This window comes from Marmota flaviventris, chromosome 9, assembly GCF_047511675.1.
Source record: "Marmota flaviventris isolate mMarFla1 chromosome 9, mMarFla1.hap1, whole genome shotgun sequence".
Taxonomy (NCBI): Eukaryota; Metazoa; Chordata; class Mammalia; order Rodentia; family Sciuridae; genus Marmota; species Marmota flaviventris.
Genome location: NC_092506.1, coordinates 82,808,277 through 82,822,215, shown reverse-complemented (window position 1 = coordinate 82,822,215; position 13,939 = coordinate 82,808,277). Strand labels below are relative to the sequence as shown.

The 13,939-nt window shown below is 34.3% G+C and overlaps 1 protein-coding gene across 7 annotated transcripts in view; it reads left to right on the top strand.

The window, feature by feature from the left end:
- Positions 1–13,939, top strand: part of Mtmr2 (myotubularin related protein 2) — a 77,658-nt gene that overhangs the window by 59,340 nt on the left and 4,379 nt on the right. For all 7 annotated transcript variants that reach the window (XM_027951393.3, XM_071616637.1, XM_071616638.1 and 4 more), the window contains 5 exons: positions 5,433–5,618; positions 7,594–7,800; positions 9,325–9,417; positions 11,627–11,740; positions 13,491–13,667. In XM_027951393.3, the coding sequence (XP_027807194.1) occupies positions 5,433–5,618; positions 7,594–7,800; positions 9,325–9,417; positions 11,627–11,740; positions 13,491–13,667 (777 nt within the window). The remainder of the gene's footprint in view (positions 1–5,432; positions 5,619–7,593; positions 7,801–9,324; positions 9,418–11,626; positions 11,741–13,490; positions 13,668–13,939) is intronic.

Below are 13,939 nucleotides of genomic sequence, written 5' to 3'. Positions count from 1 at the left end.
ATTCTTTATTAAACTGTAAATATATTCCTTAAAGGAAACAAGGAAGAGCATGGCCTCCTAAATCATAAATTCTTCAGTTATAGGGCATAAAAATAAAATGAGATAATGTGTAAATGAAACCCTTAGTGCAAGAACTGGTATATATTCTTAGAGTAATTGCTAGTCCTTCCTAAGCTTTATGCCATGGATAAACAGGAATGAGACTTAGGATCCTTCTCTAGGATCAGAGGAGAATAAAGAACAGAAAAGTTGGCAGGGTGAAATGTTAAATTCTTTAATATTATCAAAAAGCATCCCTATGCATAGTTCACTGTGCACAGATCCCTGTTTCAATTGATGAAAGTATAAACCCTTATTTACTAAGGTTACAACACATTTTTATTCGTAGTAGCTTAATGAATTACTATGTGACAATTTTGTGTAGCCATGACCCATGTCAAGAATTAAAACTTTTTCAGCCTCATTAAGGCTTACATGAATGCTTTGCTCCAATTTCACCTTCTACTCCTGACAAAAGTAATGACTCTAATTTTTAAATAATTCTTTTCATGCATTTCTTTATATTTTTATCCCAAAGTATGCATCCATAGGCTTTGTTTTTTAGTCTTACCTTTTAAAATATTACTCAATAAGTTTCTTAATCTGTAGTCCTCCCTTTACCCATGTATTGCTTATATTTTATCTGTAGATTTCTCACAGCCCACACTTGGCTGGTTGCATCATAATGTGTCCATCATTCTTCTGGTCCCCTGAATTTCTGTCAAATGAATCCAGAGGTTTTCAGATTTAGATTCAGTCCCTTTAGCAGGACTATAGGTGGTACACCATGAGGCACATGGGGTATTAGTGGCTATTGATGCTCAGTGCCTAGATACATTAAAACACTGATGGTTACAAAATGGTGGTGTTCTATTATTAAAGTATCGCTGTGAACTCATGTATTTATAGTTAGCATTTTCTAATCTTTTACAAATATACTGTTTTTTAAAGAGAGAGAGAGAATTTTAATATTTATTTTTTAAATTTTCGGCGGACACAACATCTTTGTTCGTATGTGGTGCTGAGGATCGAACCCGGGCCACACGCATGCCAGGCGAGCGCGCTACCACTTGAGCCACATCCCCAGCCCCAACAAATATACTTTTTTTTTTTTTAGTCATACATGACAGCAGAATGTATTTTGACATATAATACATACATGGAATGTACATACATCAATCCTATTGTCTATTCTATTTTGCTGCCCTTCCTATCCTCCCTACTCCTCCATATATACTTTTTTGAAGTAAAAAATTTTCTCATCTTTGGTCAGAGGCAGGCTTTTCAGCTTATCTTCGGAGTTAGTAATTACTATGGTTTGGAGAAGTGTCCGTCCCTCTAAGGCCCATGTGTTCAGCCTTGGTCTCTAACCCAAAGCCCTTTTGGGAGGTGCTGAGGGCCTAAGTTGCTGGGCTAACTTTAAGAAGTGGGGAGCCTACTGGCAGGTTTTCACGCAGTTGGGGGCATGTCCTTAAAGGGAATGTGTAACTGTGGCATCTTCCTCTTTCACTTGCCTGCCATGAAGTAAATGGTTTTGCTTCTCCATGTGTTCCTGCCATGATGTGTTGCCTAAGCACAAGCCTAAAAGAAGTGGAGTCAACTGATTATGAAGTCAAACCTCTAAAATTGTGAGCCAAAGTAGACTTTTTCTCTTTATAATTTAATTATCTCAAATATTTGTTATACTAACAAAAAGCTAACTGACACAAGAAGCTGTCTGGTATAATAGAATATACCAAATTCATCAGGAAATCTTGTATATGTTCTGCCCCAGATGGGAAGAATCATTTCTTCAAGAAGTACTGGTTTCTGTTGGTAGGAAATGGTATTTCAAATCATGATCTGTTGCTAAGGATGCTCACTTATTAATTGGCTTGGTTCTGTTTCTAGGTCTTTTCAGTGGACAAGAAAATTATATCTGTATTGTCACAATATATAGCCTTTACATATTTTCACTTTTATACATAGACCTTTCCCTTCTATGTTTTGTTTCTGTAATTAGCTGTATACATTCATCTTTCTGTTTCTAATGATTTTACATCCACAGATTTGAAACTGTTTATTTTGTTTTGGCTTTTGGTACTGGGGATTGAACTCACAGGTGCTTTACCACTGAGCCACATCCCCAGCCTTTTTTATTTTTTATTTTGAGACTGGGTCTTACTAACTTGCTGAGGGTCTAAGTTGCTGGGGCTGGCTTTAAACTTTTGATCCCCCTGTTTCAGCCTCATGAGCTGCTGGGATTAAAGTAGTGTGCCACCGTGCCCAGCTGAAAATATTTTTTTAAAAGTTGCATGTATATCAAATAAGTATACTTTTTTCTTGTCATTATTTCCTAAATAGTACAGTATAACAACTATTTGCTTAGAATTTACATTAGGTACTAATATTTAATTAGATACTAAGTCATCTGAACAGGAGATGTGCACAGGTCATCTGCAAATACCATGTCATTTTATGTGAGACACTTGAGCATCCATGGATTTGAGGGATCCTGGAGTCAGTTCTCTACGGATATTGAGGGATAAGGATATTAAAACCAATGTAGCCACTTTTTTCTATTTATGTCTTTCTAGTCCCTCCCATTTTGGGGGGTATTCTGAAGTTTGTTCTCTAGTATTTCAGCAAGGGTACAGGGGAACAACATTCTCTAAGCTGCTTGCTGATAGAATTTTTTTTTTTTTAATAATGGAAAATCACTTTTACTATATATATAGTCCACGGCTCACAGTTGATTTTCCTGAGTACCTGAAATACATTATTCCATTTTCTTTTGGCATAATGTTTTAACAAGTTTGAAAAAATTCTCTAAGTCACTGATTTTGTGTGAATATCCAAAGGATTTTTTTTTTCCTGCACCACATCCTCCACCCTATCCCGGATTATGTGTTAATGTTAGGTGTTTTGCGTCTGTATTCTCAGGTATACTTGTCTGCTATTTTGTTTTGTAATTTTCAATGTTTAAAAATTGACATTTTAATTATAATTCTTAATATTTATTTGGTTTTCTTGACATGGCTCTTTTTTTCAGGTATTCCTTTTAAATTTGTGTTTACTCTTTACTTACTTCATCATTTGCTACTTTCTCTTTAATTCTTTCTGTTTTTCTGATGTTTTGGGGGGTTTTAAGACTTCCTTTTCACTCATTTGTTTCAGCGGAGCTTGTATTCCTTTTAGTCTTTATTTCTGAAGTGATATTTTATTTGTCATTTGTTCCTAAATTTCTGTAATTTATTTGAGGTTTTTCAATCCTATGTTGTTTTCATGCCTGGTATTATTTTTAAAATGTCTTTAGCTTACATGAAGATAGATGGTTTAGTTTTATGTGGTATTGTCTGTAGGGATATTATGAATGCTGCTCAGTCTTTATATTTTTATTTTATTTTATTTTTAGAGAGAGCGAGGGTGGGGGAGAGAGAAAATTTTTAATATTTTTTAGTTTTCGGCGGACACATCTTTGTTTGTATATGGTGCTCAGGATCGAACCCAGGCCGCATGCATGCGAGGCGAGCGCGCTACTGCTTGAGCCTCATCCCCAGCCCTCTTTATATTTTTAGATATCTTATATATCAGTCATCTTCCTGCTATTCATTTTAAGGTGAAACTAGTTATCCTGAACTTTCAGAAGGGAAGTTAGATGATGATGGCATACAAAAGTGAGGCATGCCCTGAAGTCTAAAGTGCTCATTTCACTGAGCATCCTTTTGTTTTTATGCAGCATTAAAAAAATGTGAAATCTTACATCCTAGTATCTTGACTCCAATTTGTCTTTCCTACTCTTCACCCACACCTCTGCCCCTCCTAATCCTAACTGTCCCCCTGCCCACTTTTATCCAGATTTCTTTTCATTGCCTGTGTCCTGCTCAATTTTCATTATGCTTTGAGCTGAAGGGATACATGGCCAGTCAGATCCAAGAGTGTATAAGGGCTAGATAGAGCTGGCCCTTAAATTTACCTCTATTGTTGTGTTTATCAGCTGTTAAATGAACAGACTCCTCTCAATTTCAGATGCACTTGGGAAATTAACCTATTGTGCTTACCTGTAGTTCTAAAAGAAAACCAAAGCAAAGAAACAAAACAAATACTCTTAGGTTTTTCTTATCTTCCATGTGTCCACTGCTTTCTTTTGTTTACTCCTGTGTACTGATAAGCAGCTTGACCTTGTGGCTGTCCTTCCTTTGTTCTACCTGTTGGCATTTTGGAGTTTGAATGGGATACACTGTCACGGTTATCTTTAAAATTTTTTTTTAAATTTTATTATGTAGTTATTCTTTTTTTTTTAACAGTTGTATGGAGAGAGTGCACTGTGCACTATTTTTAAGTATACTCTTTAGTGTATTGACAGTTATATAACCAAAACAAATCTGATTCCAGAACATTTTTATTCTGTATTTTTGTTATAGATTCTTTGTAGTTGCCACCACTGTCATCTTTCTAAAAATTGCTTCAAAAAATTTGATTTGAAGTCTCTCCACCTTCATCCTGTCTTATCCCCATTCTTCAGAAATAATCCTTGTTACCAGGTAGCCACTGAAACACTGCTAATTTTGTAATTGTGCTAATCATGAATCCAAACTGTTTCCTAGACTGTTAGTGTCAAGAAATCTGAACTTCTATTCTTTTGGTAATATGTCGGTTAGGAATTGGTGAGTTTTGTTGTTTTCAGAGGTATGAATTATGAAGTTTTAAGTCATGATCACTTAATTTTATATAACTACAGTGGCTTCTCTAGTACTTTTGTTTCTTATGGGGCTCTCAGCAGTGAAATTTTATACATGTTAGGTGGAAGATAGGATCATGTTTTAGTCATAATTATTTGGTTCAGAAAAAATTAGGTTCTCCTTTCCAGTTATAGCTTATTTTGAAAAACACCAAATATTTTCTCATTCTGTTTTGTAGATGTGAATCCTATACCTTTATACTTATTTAAAAATAAGCTGTTATAATTTATCCTGCAGATATTAAGATTAAAATGATGTGAAGAGGCAGGGAGGTAAAGTAGTATGGTTGAACCACACATGGGGTTGCTGCACATGGAACTTAAGTTTGGTGATTTTAGTAGGTATGAAGGAGAGTCTTCTGTAAGTAATTGTTAGGATAGAAGTTGAAATATGGGTAGGAAAAAGTGTTTTTAAACATTCAAATACCTAAGTTTAGCATTTAATATTTATAACTGCCACTTAAGGAATGGTAAGTACATATTTTTGTTTTACAAAGAACATGAGGTATAGCATGGTTGTGCTAAGTTGCATCCAATCATTTACATTCTCCCATGGGGTTTTCCTGGGCACCAGTAATGTGCATCTTCTTTTATGTTTTGAGGTATTTCATGGATATCCACAGATAATGGATATATTCATTTATGATATACTGTGATGTGTGCCTCTTTCCAGGCAAAAGGTGGAGGTTATGAAAGTGAAGATGCTTATCAAAATGCAGAACTAGTTTTTCTGGATATCCATAATATTCATGTCATGAGAGAATCATTACGAAAACTTAAAGAGATTGTGTACCCCAACATTGAGGAAACTCACTGGCTGTCTAACTTGGAATCTACTCACTGGCTAGAACATATTAAGGTGTGTGATGTGTTACTATTTCTCAAACAAGGACTTTCTCTAACCTTTTGTCTGTATTAGCTTTTATAATTGAAATCAGCATAAAAATCTTTCTGAACAGTGACGAGTTGATAACTGCTTTGATACTTTTAAATTTGATGTTTGTTGAATGAATTACATTTCCTGCCTTGTGCTTTGGGTTTTGTTGTACTTCTTTATTTCCCTCTTTCTGATTCTATCTGAATTCTATTCATCCTTCTGATCCAGTTCATTTATCATTTCTTCCATGAAATCTTTGCAGATTATATCCATTTCCATTTTCTCTGAACTCCACATTTCCCTTTTCCTTTCCATTTAATTAGGTAATACTCTATTGCTTTTGTTAGGTCAAACAATAGTAGGTCACCTAGACTGAATAAATCATATTTCCTTTTTGTCCCCTGAGGAACTTGGATAGCAAGGAATAGGAGGTACCTAGTAAATACTTGTTGTATGATGTGAGGTTAAAATCATCCTGCTCAGAGGAATAAGGTATAGTAGTTGAATGAAGGATACTATTTGGACGTTAAATCCCCTGGAGAGTATCATGTGAATACTAATTTACCCAACATGCCAATTTAATGTTTGCAGCACCAAACTATTTTAGTTAACATAATTATATATATTTTCAGGTATGGTGTGAATCTCAGTAACATCAGGGCCTTTCATTACCAGATACAACATTCTCTCGAAAAGGTTGGCTGTAACAGAAACAAGTTTCCCTAAGGATTAAAGACATAACAGTCTGATTGGACTTTCTCCTCTGCCAGTCCTCACACAGGCAAGGCTTACCTACCATTCACTTTCTTCAGATCTCAAATATCACCTTCTCAGAGAGGCCTTTCCCAAATACTTCATGCAAAATAACAGATCTACTAGTACTCTTTATATCCCCTTCAGAGATTTTTCAGTTATGGATATCTGTCTTTTCTGTGCCTGTCCGGACTCCCCCAAGTAGAATTTCAGTTTCTAATATTAAACAGGTTCTTTGTTTTTTTCACTGCTTTATTTCCCACCTAGAGCAGTGCCTGCCACATAGTTAGGGACTCCATAATTGTTTATGAATAAATGAATGAGCTACTATTCTGGATAGTCCTTCCTGATGAGTCTTAACTAAGGATTTGGGTTAATGATTCTTATGTGTACATATACATTTGAATTACAGGTGACTTATTTAAAACAGTGAATTAGAGCTATTGGAAAATGGGGCCATATACTTACATGTGTTTTTTAAATGGTCATAAATGACTCTGATTAGTCAGGACTGAGATTGCTTTAGAGTGCCCCATTTCCAGAATATGCCTAATAATTATGATGAAAGTGATCTTATGGCATTTCCCAAGTTTAGTAAATCTGTTTTCTTTATTCTGATCTCTGTGATGCCAGATTTTTCTCTAATTATGATATTATACAGTCACTGCAGAGAATGCTGTATTATCCACTTTTAAGGATAGTTTTTGTGGCTTTCTTGGCTACATCTGATTGTTTGATTTTTCACCCAAGACTTTTCCAAGTAAATAACTTTATTTTGCAGAGAGTTTCTGCATATGTATCAAAGTAAGGGCCGAAATTAGATACCAGGTAAATTAACATTAATCTGATGAGAATTTTCATGCTTACTAAAGAAAAGTAGCTTACTCTAAAGTTTATAAGTACTAATTTTGTGTTATGTGATATATAAATCTTCGTATTCTAAGTAACAAATTCTATAGAATATTAGAAAAGATCCAGTTTTATTCCTGTTAGGTATGTGGTTAAGTAAGCATTGGTTTAAAAAGAAAGATAAGATTTTCTAGTTTTAAAATCAAATTTATGCATATTTTACCATGTACAAAAATTCTGTTTAGAATTTTCTTTTCTCCCCATGTTGATATGTGCAAGAAAACTACATTATTAGTAAAAATTTTTAGAAGTATTTTACTTTTTAAAAATTTCATGTAGAAAATATATTTTCCAGCTTATTCTTGCAGGGGCTCTTCGGATTGCTGACAAGGTAGAGTCAGGGAAGACATCTGTGGTGGTACACTGCAGTGATGGTTGGGATCGCACAGCTCAGCTAACTTCCCTAGCCATGCTTATGTTGGATGGATACTATCGCACAATACGAGGATTTGAAGTCCTTGTGGAGAAAGAGTGGCTAAGCTTTGGACATAGATTTCAACTAGTGAGTAATGAACCTTGACTCATGATGCATCTCATGTAAGGCCTGTTAAAATAATAGTCCCAGACAGATCATTTATCCAGTGGGGCAGACTCCTCATATGCTTTGTATTAGAACAGTATTAGGATATCTTAAGTGTGACTACAACATGGAGCCAGGGCTGTTAGTCAGATGTCTGGCCCAGTGAGTCTTCTCTGATTTCTATCTGGAAATATCAGATACTATTGAGTCATGTCCATGGGTGATTCCCCTCCAAAATTTGTGAATGGTAATAAAATTACAAAGCACTTCTAGCTTTTTCTAGACTTATCAAAAGACAATTGTTATTCTTAAAGTACTTAGAAGTAAAGGAGAAAAAAAAAATTAAAGTTGGGAATAAAACACAGCTTTTTTATTATCTTTATGAGGTTCTAAAGCTATAATGATCATATATATGAAAATCACAGATACTTTTACGGAAATAACAAGATTTTGAGCCCTCTGTGTTATTCAAATTTTATTTTTAGGTTGCTAAATTTCAGAATTGGAAGTACCTTAGGGTCCATGCATTCCCAATTGGACTAAATAGCCCTATGAAACCAAAGTATGGTGCTATAAAAAAGCAAAGATCTGATTATCAAATGACATGGTTAATGTAGGCTAACAATTATTCTCAAAACCTTCTGATTTAGTTAATACCATCACTGATTTTATCAGGAAAGTCTTTAAGCTCAGTGTGGTAGATAACAGTTTTCTAAAAACTTAAAGACAGTAATTATTACTATTGCAGTTTGGCACTATTGCCTTGATTGATTCCTGTTAAGGCACTTAAGTTTTATCCTTTATTGCTTTTGCACCATTAGTACAAATGCCAACATATTGGAGAAAGTAAATAAAAATACCTTTCTTATTGTGAAAAGTTTTGGCCTCAAGGCCCCCATAAATTTATAGGCAACACTTTTAGAATTAATCCCTGCTTTGGAATATGGAGCAGGGTTCTGTTTGAATCATCTGTATAAAAGGGCCTCAAAGGAGGAAATAACTGAGAAACCATATAGATGAATGCAGGTGGATGGCAGGTACTGTTGAAAGGTTTGAAAAGATTTGTGCTAATGTAGTTCCTCCTGATGAGATATATACTCTTTATTTACTGGCCAAGGTATTTTTAATAGGGGTACTTTCTGAAACCAATGTACAAAGTAACTGTTCTTTATTAGAGGAAAGTAAATCTCCCAAATGAAAATCTAGCCTTGGAGGTCTGACTACTCATATTCCATTATCAATCTTTTAGGATCTAGGTTTCATTTATTAAACAAGGTGGTAATCCCTATCATAGCATTTCATGTCAGAAAAAAAATCTGGAAGTTCATATCAAAATGTTAATAAAAATATCTGCTTGGTTGGAATTAAGGTGATTTCTATTTCCTTTGCAATGTGTTCTTTAAAAAATGTTTCTGAAGTTTAAAATATTGACCAAATATTACTTTTGTTGGAAAATAATTTCCATTAAAAATTCCTACATTTAACATTTCACTTTCTTTGCTTCAGAGAGTTGGCCATGGAGATAAGAACCATGCAGATGCAGAAAGATCACCTGTTTTCCTTCAGTTTATTGACTGTGTGTGGCAAATGACAAGACAGGTAGCTTCTCTGGGGTATCCATTCTTACATATCTCCTTTAAGCTCAGAGTCAGAGTTGGGAAATTTAGTCATCATTATCTTACAGTTCACATGAAAGAGAAATTCTTATAACCTTTCCAAGTGATAACGCTGTTATTTATTGACACATAAATGTCTTTGTTTGGGAGTAATATTAAACACTTTACAATTTTGATTCTATTGGCTATTCAGAGAGTGGCATTAATAATTTGAGAAGTTTCCTCCTTTGCTATGAACAAAAGTGTTAAAAATAGTAGTGTGCTCACACAGAGGCTTTTCTATACATTACTAAGGAAGGTGAATAAATATGCTAGGTAGCCCAAGCAAAATAAAATCCTATTTTAGTAATTTTAAGGAAAAAAATATGTTCAGATAGAAATTATTACAAGGTAGGTGACAGATATACCTCCTTTAAGTATGAAGAGTATAGTTACATAAATATTTTAAACCTTCTAAAAGCTTTGTAAAAAATATTTAATTGAAATATTAATGTACATACACTTAATGTTTTCGGAAACATATGAGAATAGTCTGAAAAAGGGTCAGTGCCATAAAAATATGATTTAATTGTAACTCATAAAAGTCATTCCCAAACCCAAAAGTTGAATGCAGCTCATCAGTATGCTATTTATCTGGCAATTTGTTAGGCCTCAAACTTTGTTTTATTTAAGACTGCTACGTGAATATAAAGTAGGGCACCCATTGGCCCTGCTTTGGAATAAACATTTTAGCTTCAATAAAATATTAAAATAGATGACTTGTCAATTGTATATTTAATAGTTTTTTTTAAAATAGTTTTTATATTTTATAGTTTTTTTTCCTTAGCATTTCAGCTTGGGTGGATTATTTTGAAACCTTCTATGATAAATGAAGCATTGTCATAGATGTCAAAATTACGTGAGGTTAGGATTTTAACACAGAAAATGTGTGCAACAATTCAGTTTTGTTTCCTAAGTTATGAGCTTTGTGTCTTGAAGGTGGCTGTTTTCTTCCTAAACAATCATTAAAAGTTTATAAATAATTGAATACTACTGCAGACTTAAATAGCATATTTGTTAAAGTAGGACAATTATGTTGTAATTAGGCCACATTCTATACCTTTCCTGCCTATTACCCCTCCTGGTTGGGGTCAGAAAGCTCTTGTTGGAAGTTCCTTTATGTTTTACGCATGTTTAAAAAAAAATGGGGAAATTATTGCCCAGCTATTTTAGTTTCCTTGTGATGAAATGCCCACTGAATAAGCTGTCTTCTCATAACTTAGCTAATACTTTTGTCAAAAGATTGAAAAACTAATCACAGGCTTAGCTTCATGGGCTTATTTAGTGAGCCAGGATGTATTCATTTTTGCCTAGTAAATAAGGCCATTAAATTTTTTTAATAAACACAGATGGGATTTATTAAGGGAAAAAATGGGATATACTTATAGTCAGCTAGTTTTTTGTTAATGGCATATGCTTGATCTTCTGGTTCTTTAGTTTCCCAGCCACAAAAATTACTCAGGGACTAGGAATTGTCCTTAGTTGTAGAAATCTGCCATGTTAACTTACCATTTTACATTCTGTAATCATTCATTTGATTAATTTCCTAAAATTAGAATATCCATTGACAGGGGCTGGAGTTGTAGCTCAGTGGTAGAGTGCTTGCCTAGCATGCATGAGGCACTGGGTTTGATCCGAGAGAAAGATGCTACCTAAGTACAGGGTATGAGGGGCGTTGATTCACCAGGATGTTCTTTGAAAAAAGATAAAAGTATTGTTGCCTTATAAATTATGTACATATATGTGAAGGATAGTTTTGTCTAGTATTGATTTTTCTGGACAAAATATTGATAGTTTAATTCCTGAAAACAAAATTACGTTTTTGAAAATTTATAGAAAAACCTTATTATGGGAAGGGAAATTGCCCAAGTCAAAATTCAGCTTCCAGTAAGCATAGGGTTGAGAGAGTATACAGAAAAGCACACCATTCTAACTTTTGCATAAGAAAAAGAAGTCTCCAGAGAAATTACCTGAGAAAAGTGACAAAGGATTTTCGAATAGAAAAGCAAGCTAATAATGGCATAACGGCTTAGATATATAGTTTCAAATGTCGTTAGACTTAATTTTTAAAAAGTACTACAAAGAATCTACTCATGAGGATGAATATGCCTAAAAAGTCTTAATCTTATGCATATGTGATGTTCAATTTACAGTTTCCTACTGCATTTGAATTCAATGAATATTTTCTCATTACCATTTTGGACCACCTATACAGCTGCTTGTTTGGAACATTCCTTTGTAACAGTGAACAGCAGAGAGGAAAAGAGGTAAAATATGAGCTGTGGCCTACCCCTTCCTTGCATTATCCCTACAAAAATGATGGATAGCAATCAAGCAGGGTTTTTTCTTTTTTTTTTTTTTTTAATATTACCTTTTGGTCATATTTTATCTTGTAAGCAATAATGTAATTACTTTCTCCCACATATGTAGCACTGGTCTATTTTGAAATACCCATCACAAGGCTGATGGTGCTAGCTATCAGCTGAGGGTGGAAAGTAGTGTCTGCTAAAGAGAACTGAAGTATATGGGACTCTGAGGAGCATGAGTGTTCCCATTATTCCACATAGGATGGAAATCTTTCAAAGCAGGTGTAGAAAAATATAAATCAGCAGAAAGCACACCTTTGAATGGGTAGCTCAAATCCCAAAATATATTCTGTGTATAAATTACATTTTAAAATTACTATAAAGTAACACTGTAGTAACTATGATGAAGATTTTAAATACTATTAAGATAACGCTGTATAAATTTTTTCCCCAGTATTCCTCTTACCCAGAGAGATCACTGTTAAGTAGTAAATTGGATGTTTTCTTGTTTTTCAGAATACATCTTTTTGTGTGAACATTTTAACCATCTTGATCAGTGCCCCTCTCTACATAAACTTTTTTTTCTTATATTGTTGATGGACCCTTTATTTTTTTAATATGTGGTGCTGAGAATCGAACCCAGTGCCTTACGCATGTAAGGCAAGCGCTCTACAACTGAGCCATGACCCCAGCCCTACATAAACTTTCATTCGAAAAAAATTTATAGAGTAGCTTCTTATTCTTTAGAAAGTATACCAGGGAAGATAGCTTTTAAAGCCCAGTTACTTGGTTGAGATCTTTGGATCTGTCACTTATGAATAACCTTGGGCAACTTAATCTCTGCTTTTGTAAAATAGGGTTGTATACTTATACCACAAAGAATGATATGAATTTAAGTGTGTCTTTGTTAAAGGACCATTTGCATACCATAGAATCCCACTTAAAAAAAAAGCATATAGCAATGGTTGTATAATACCATCATTTATTTCAGGATGTTTTCATCATCCCAAGTTAAGTCACATACCTGGTAGTAGTCAATCCCCTTTCTCCCACTTCTGGCAAATACTAACCTATTTTCTCCCTCTGATTTCTCTCTTCTGGACTTCTTTTTGATGCTGGGGTTAAGTTTTTTATTTTTTGAGGCAGGGTCTTGCATGTGTGACCCTCCTGCCTCAGCTTCTTCAGTCACTGGGTTTATAGGCAATGTGCTTCCATACCTGGCTGTACATTTTTTTTTTTAAAAAAATGGAATCACTATGTGATCTTCTCAGTGTTAAATGTTTTCAGAGTGTAATTTCTTATTACCATATTTCATTGTGCATACTATATATACTCATGAGTTGATAGGATTTTGGGGTTGTTTTTATCTTTTGGCTATTATGAATACTATTGCTTTGAACATGTGGGACAAAGTTTTTGTATGGACAGGTGCAATTCTTTGAGGAACTGCAGACTGTTTTCCAGCACACATAGTATAATAGACCCACTTACATTAAAATCAAAGTGTTTAAGTCCACCCCCCTCCTTTTGCAATCATTAAAAAGGTTTTCCAAACCAAATACATGGGGGCATTGGAAATGGCAGTGAAGGATGTCACCGAGTAAATCTCCATTGAGAAAAAAGGTTTTTTAATGACTACAAAATATATCTTTACAAATTTCATCCAAAGCATAAATAGCTTATGTGAATGTTTACCTATTTTTCCTGATAGAATCTTCCTAAGAGGACTGTGTCACTGTGGTCTTACATAAATAGCCAGCTGGAAGACTTCACTAATCCTCTCTATGGGAGTTATTGCAATCATGTCCTTTATCCAGTAGCCAGCATGCGCCACCTAGAGCTCTGGGTGGGATATTACATAAGATGGAATCCACGGATGAAACCACAGGTATGATAAAAATGATGGGAGTTTTCATCTGAACAATGTAATTCTATTAGATGTGTCCCCTTTAATTCTATATTTCTAGTTGAAATATTATCTGTGCATACTTATAAATTTCAACTATATCCATTGATAGTTATAAATGTGTATTGGAAAGAGTCCCACACTGGATAGTCAGTATACCTGTTTCTCATTTTGACTTTGGACAAATCAGTTCTCTTTGCCTAAGAAAATTCTGTTTCATAGTGAATATATTATTGAATGTTTACTATTAGGAC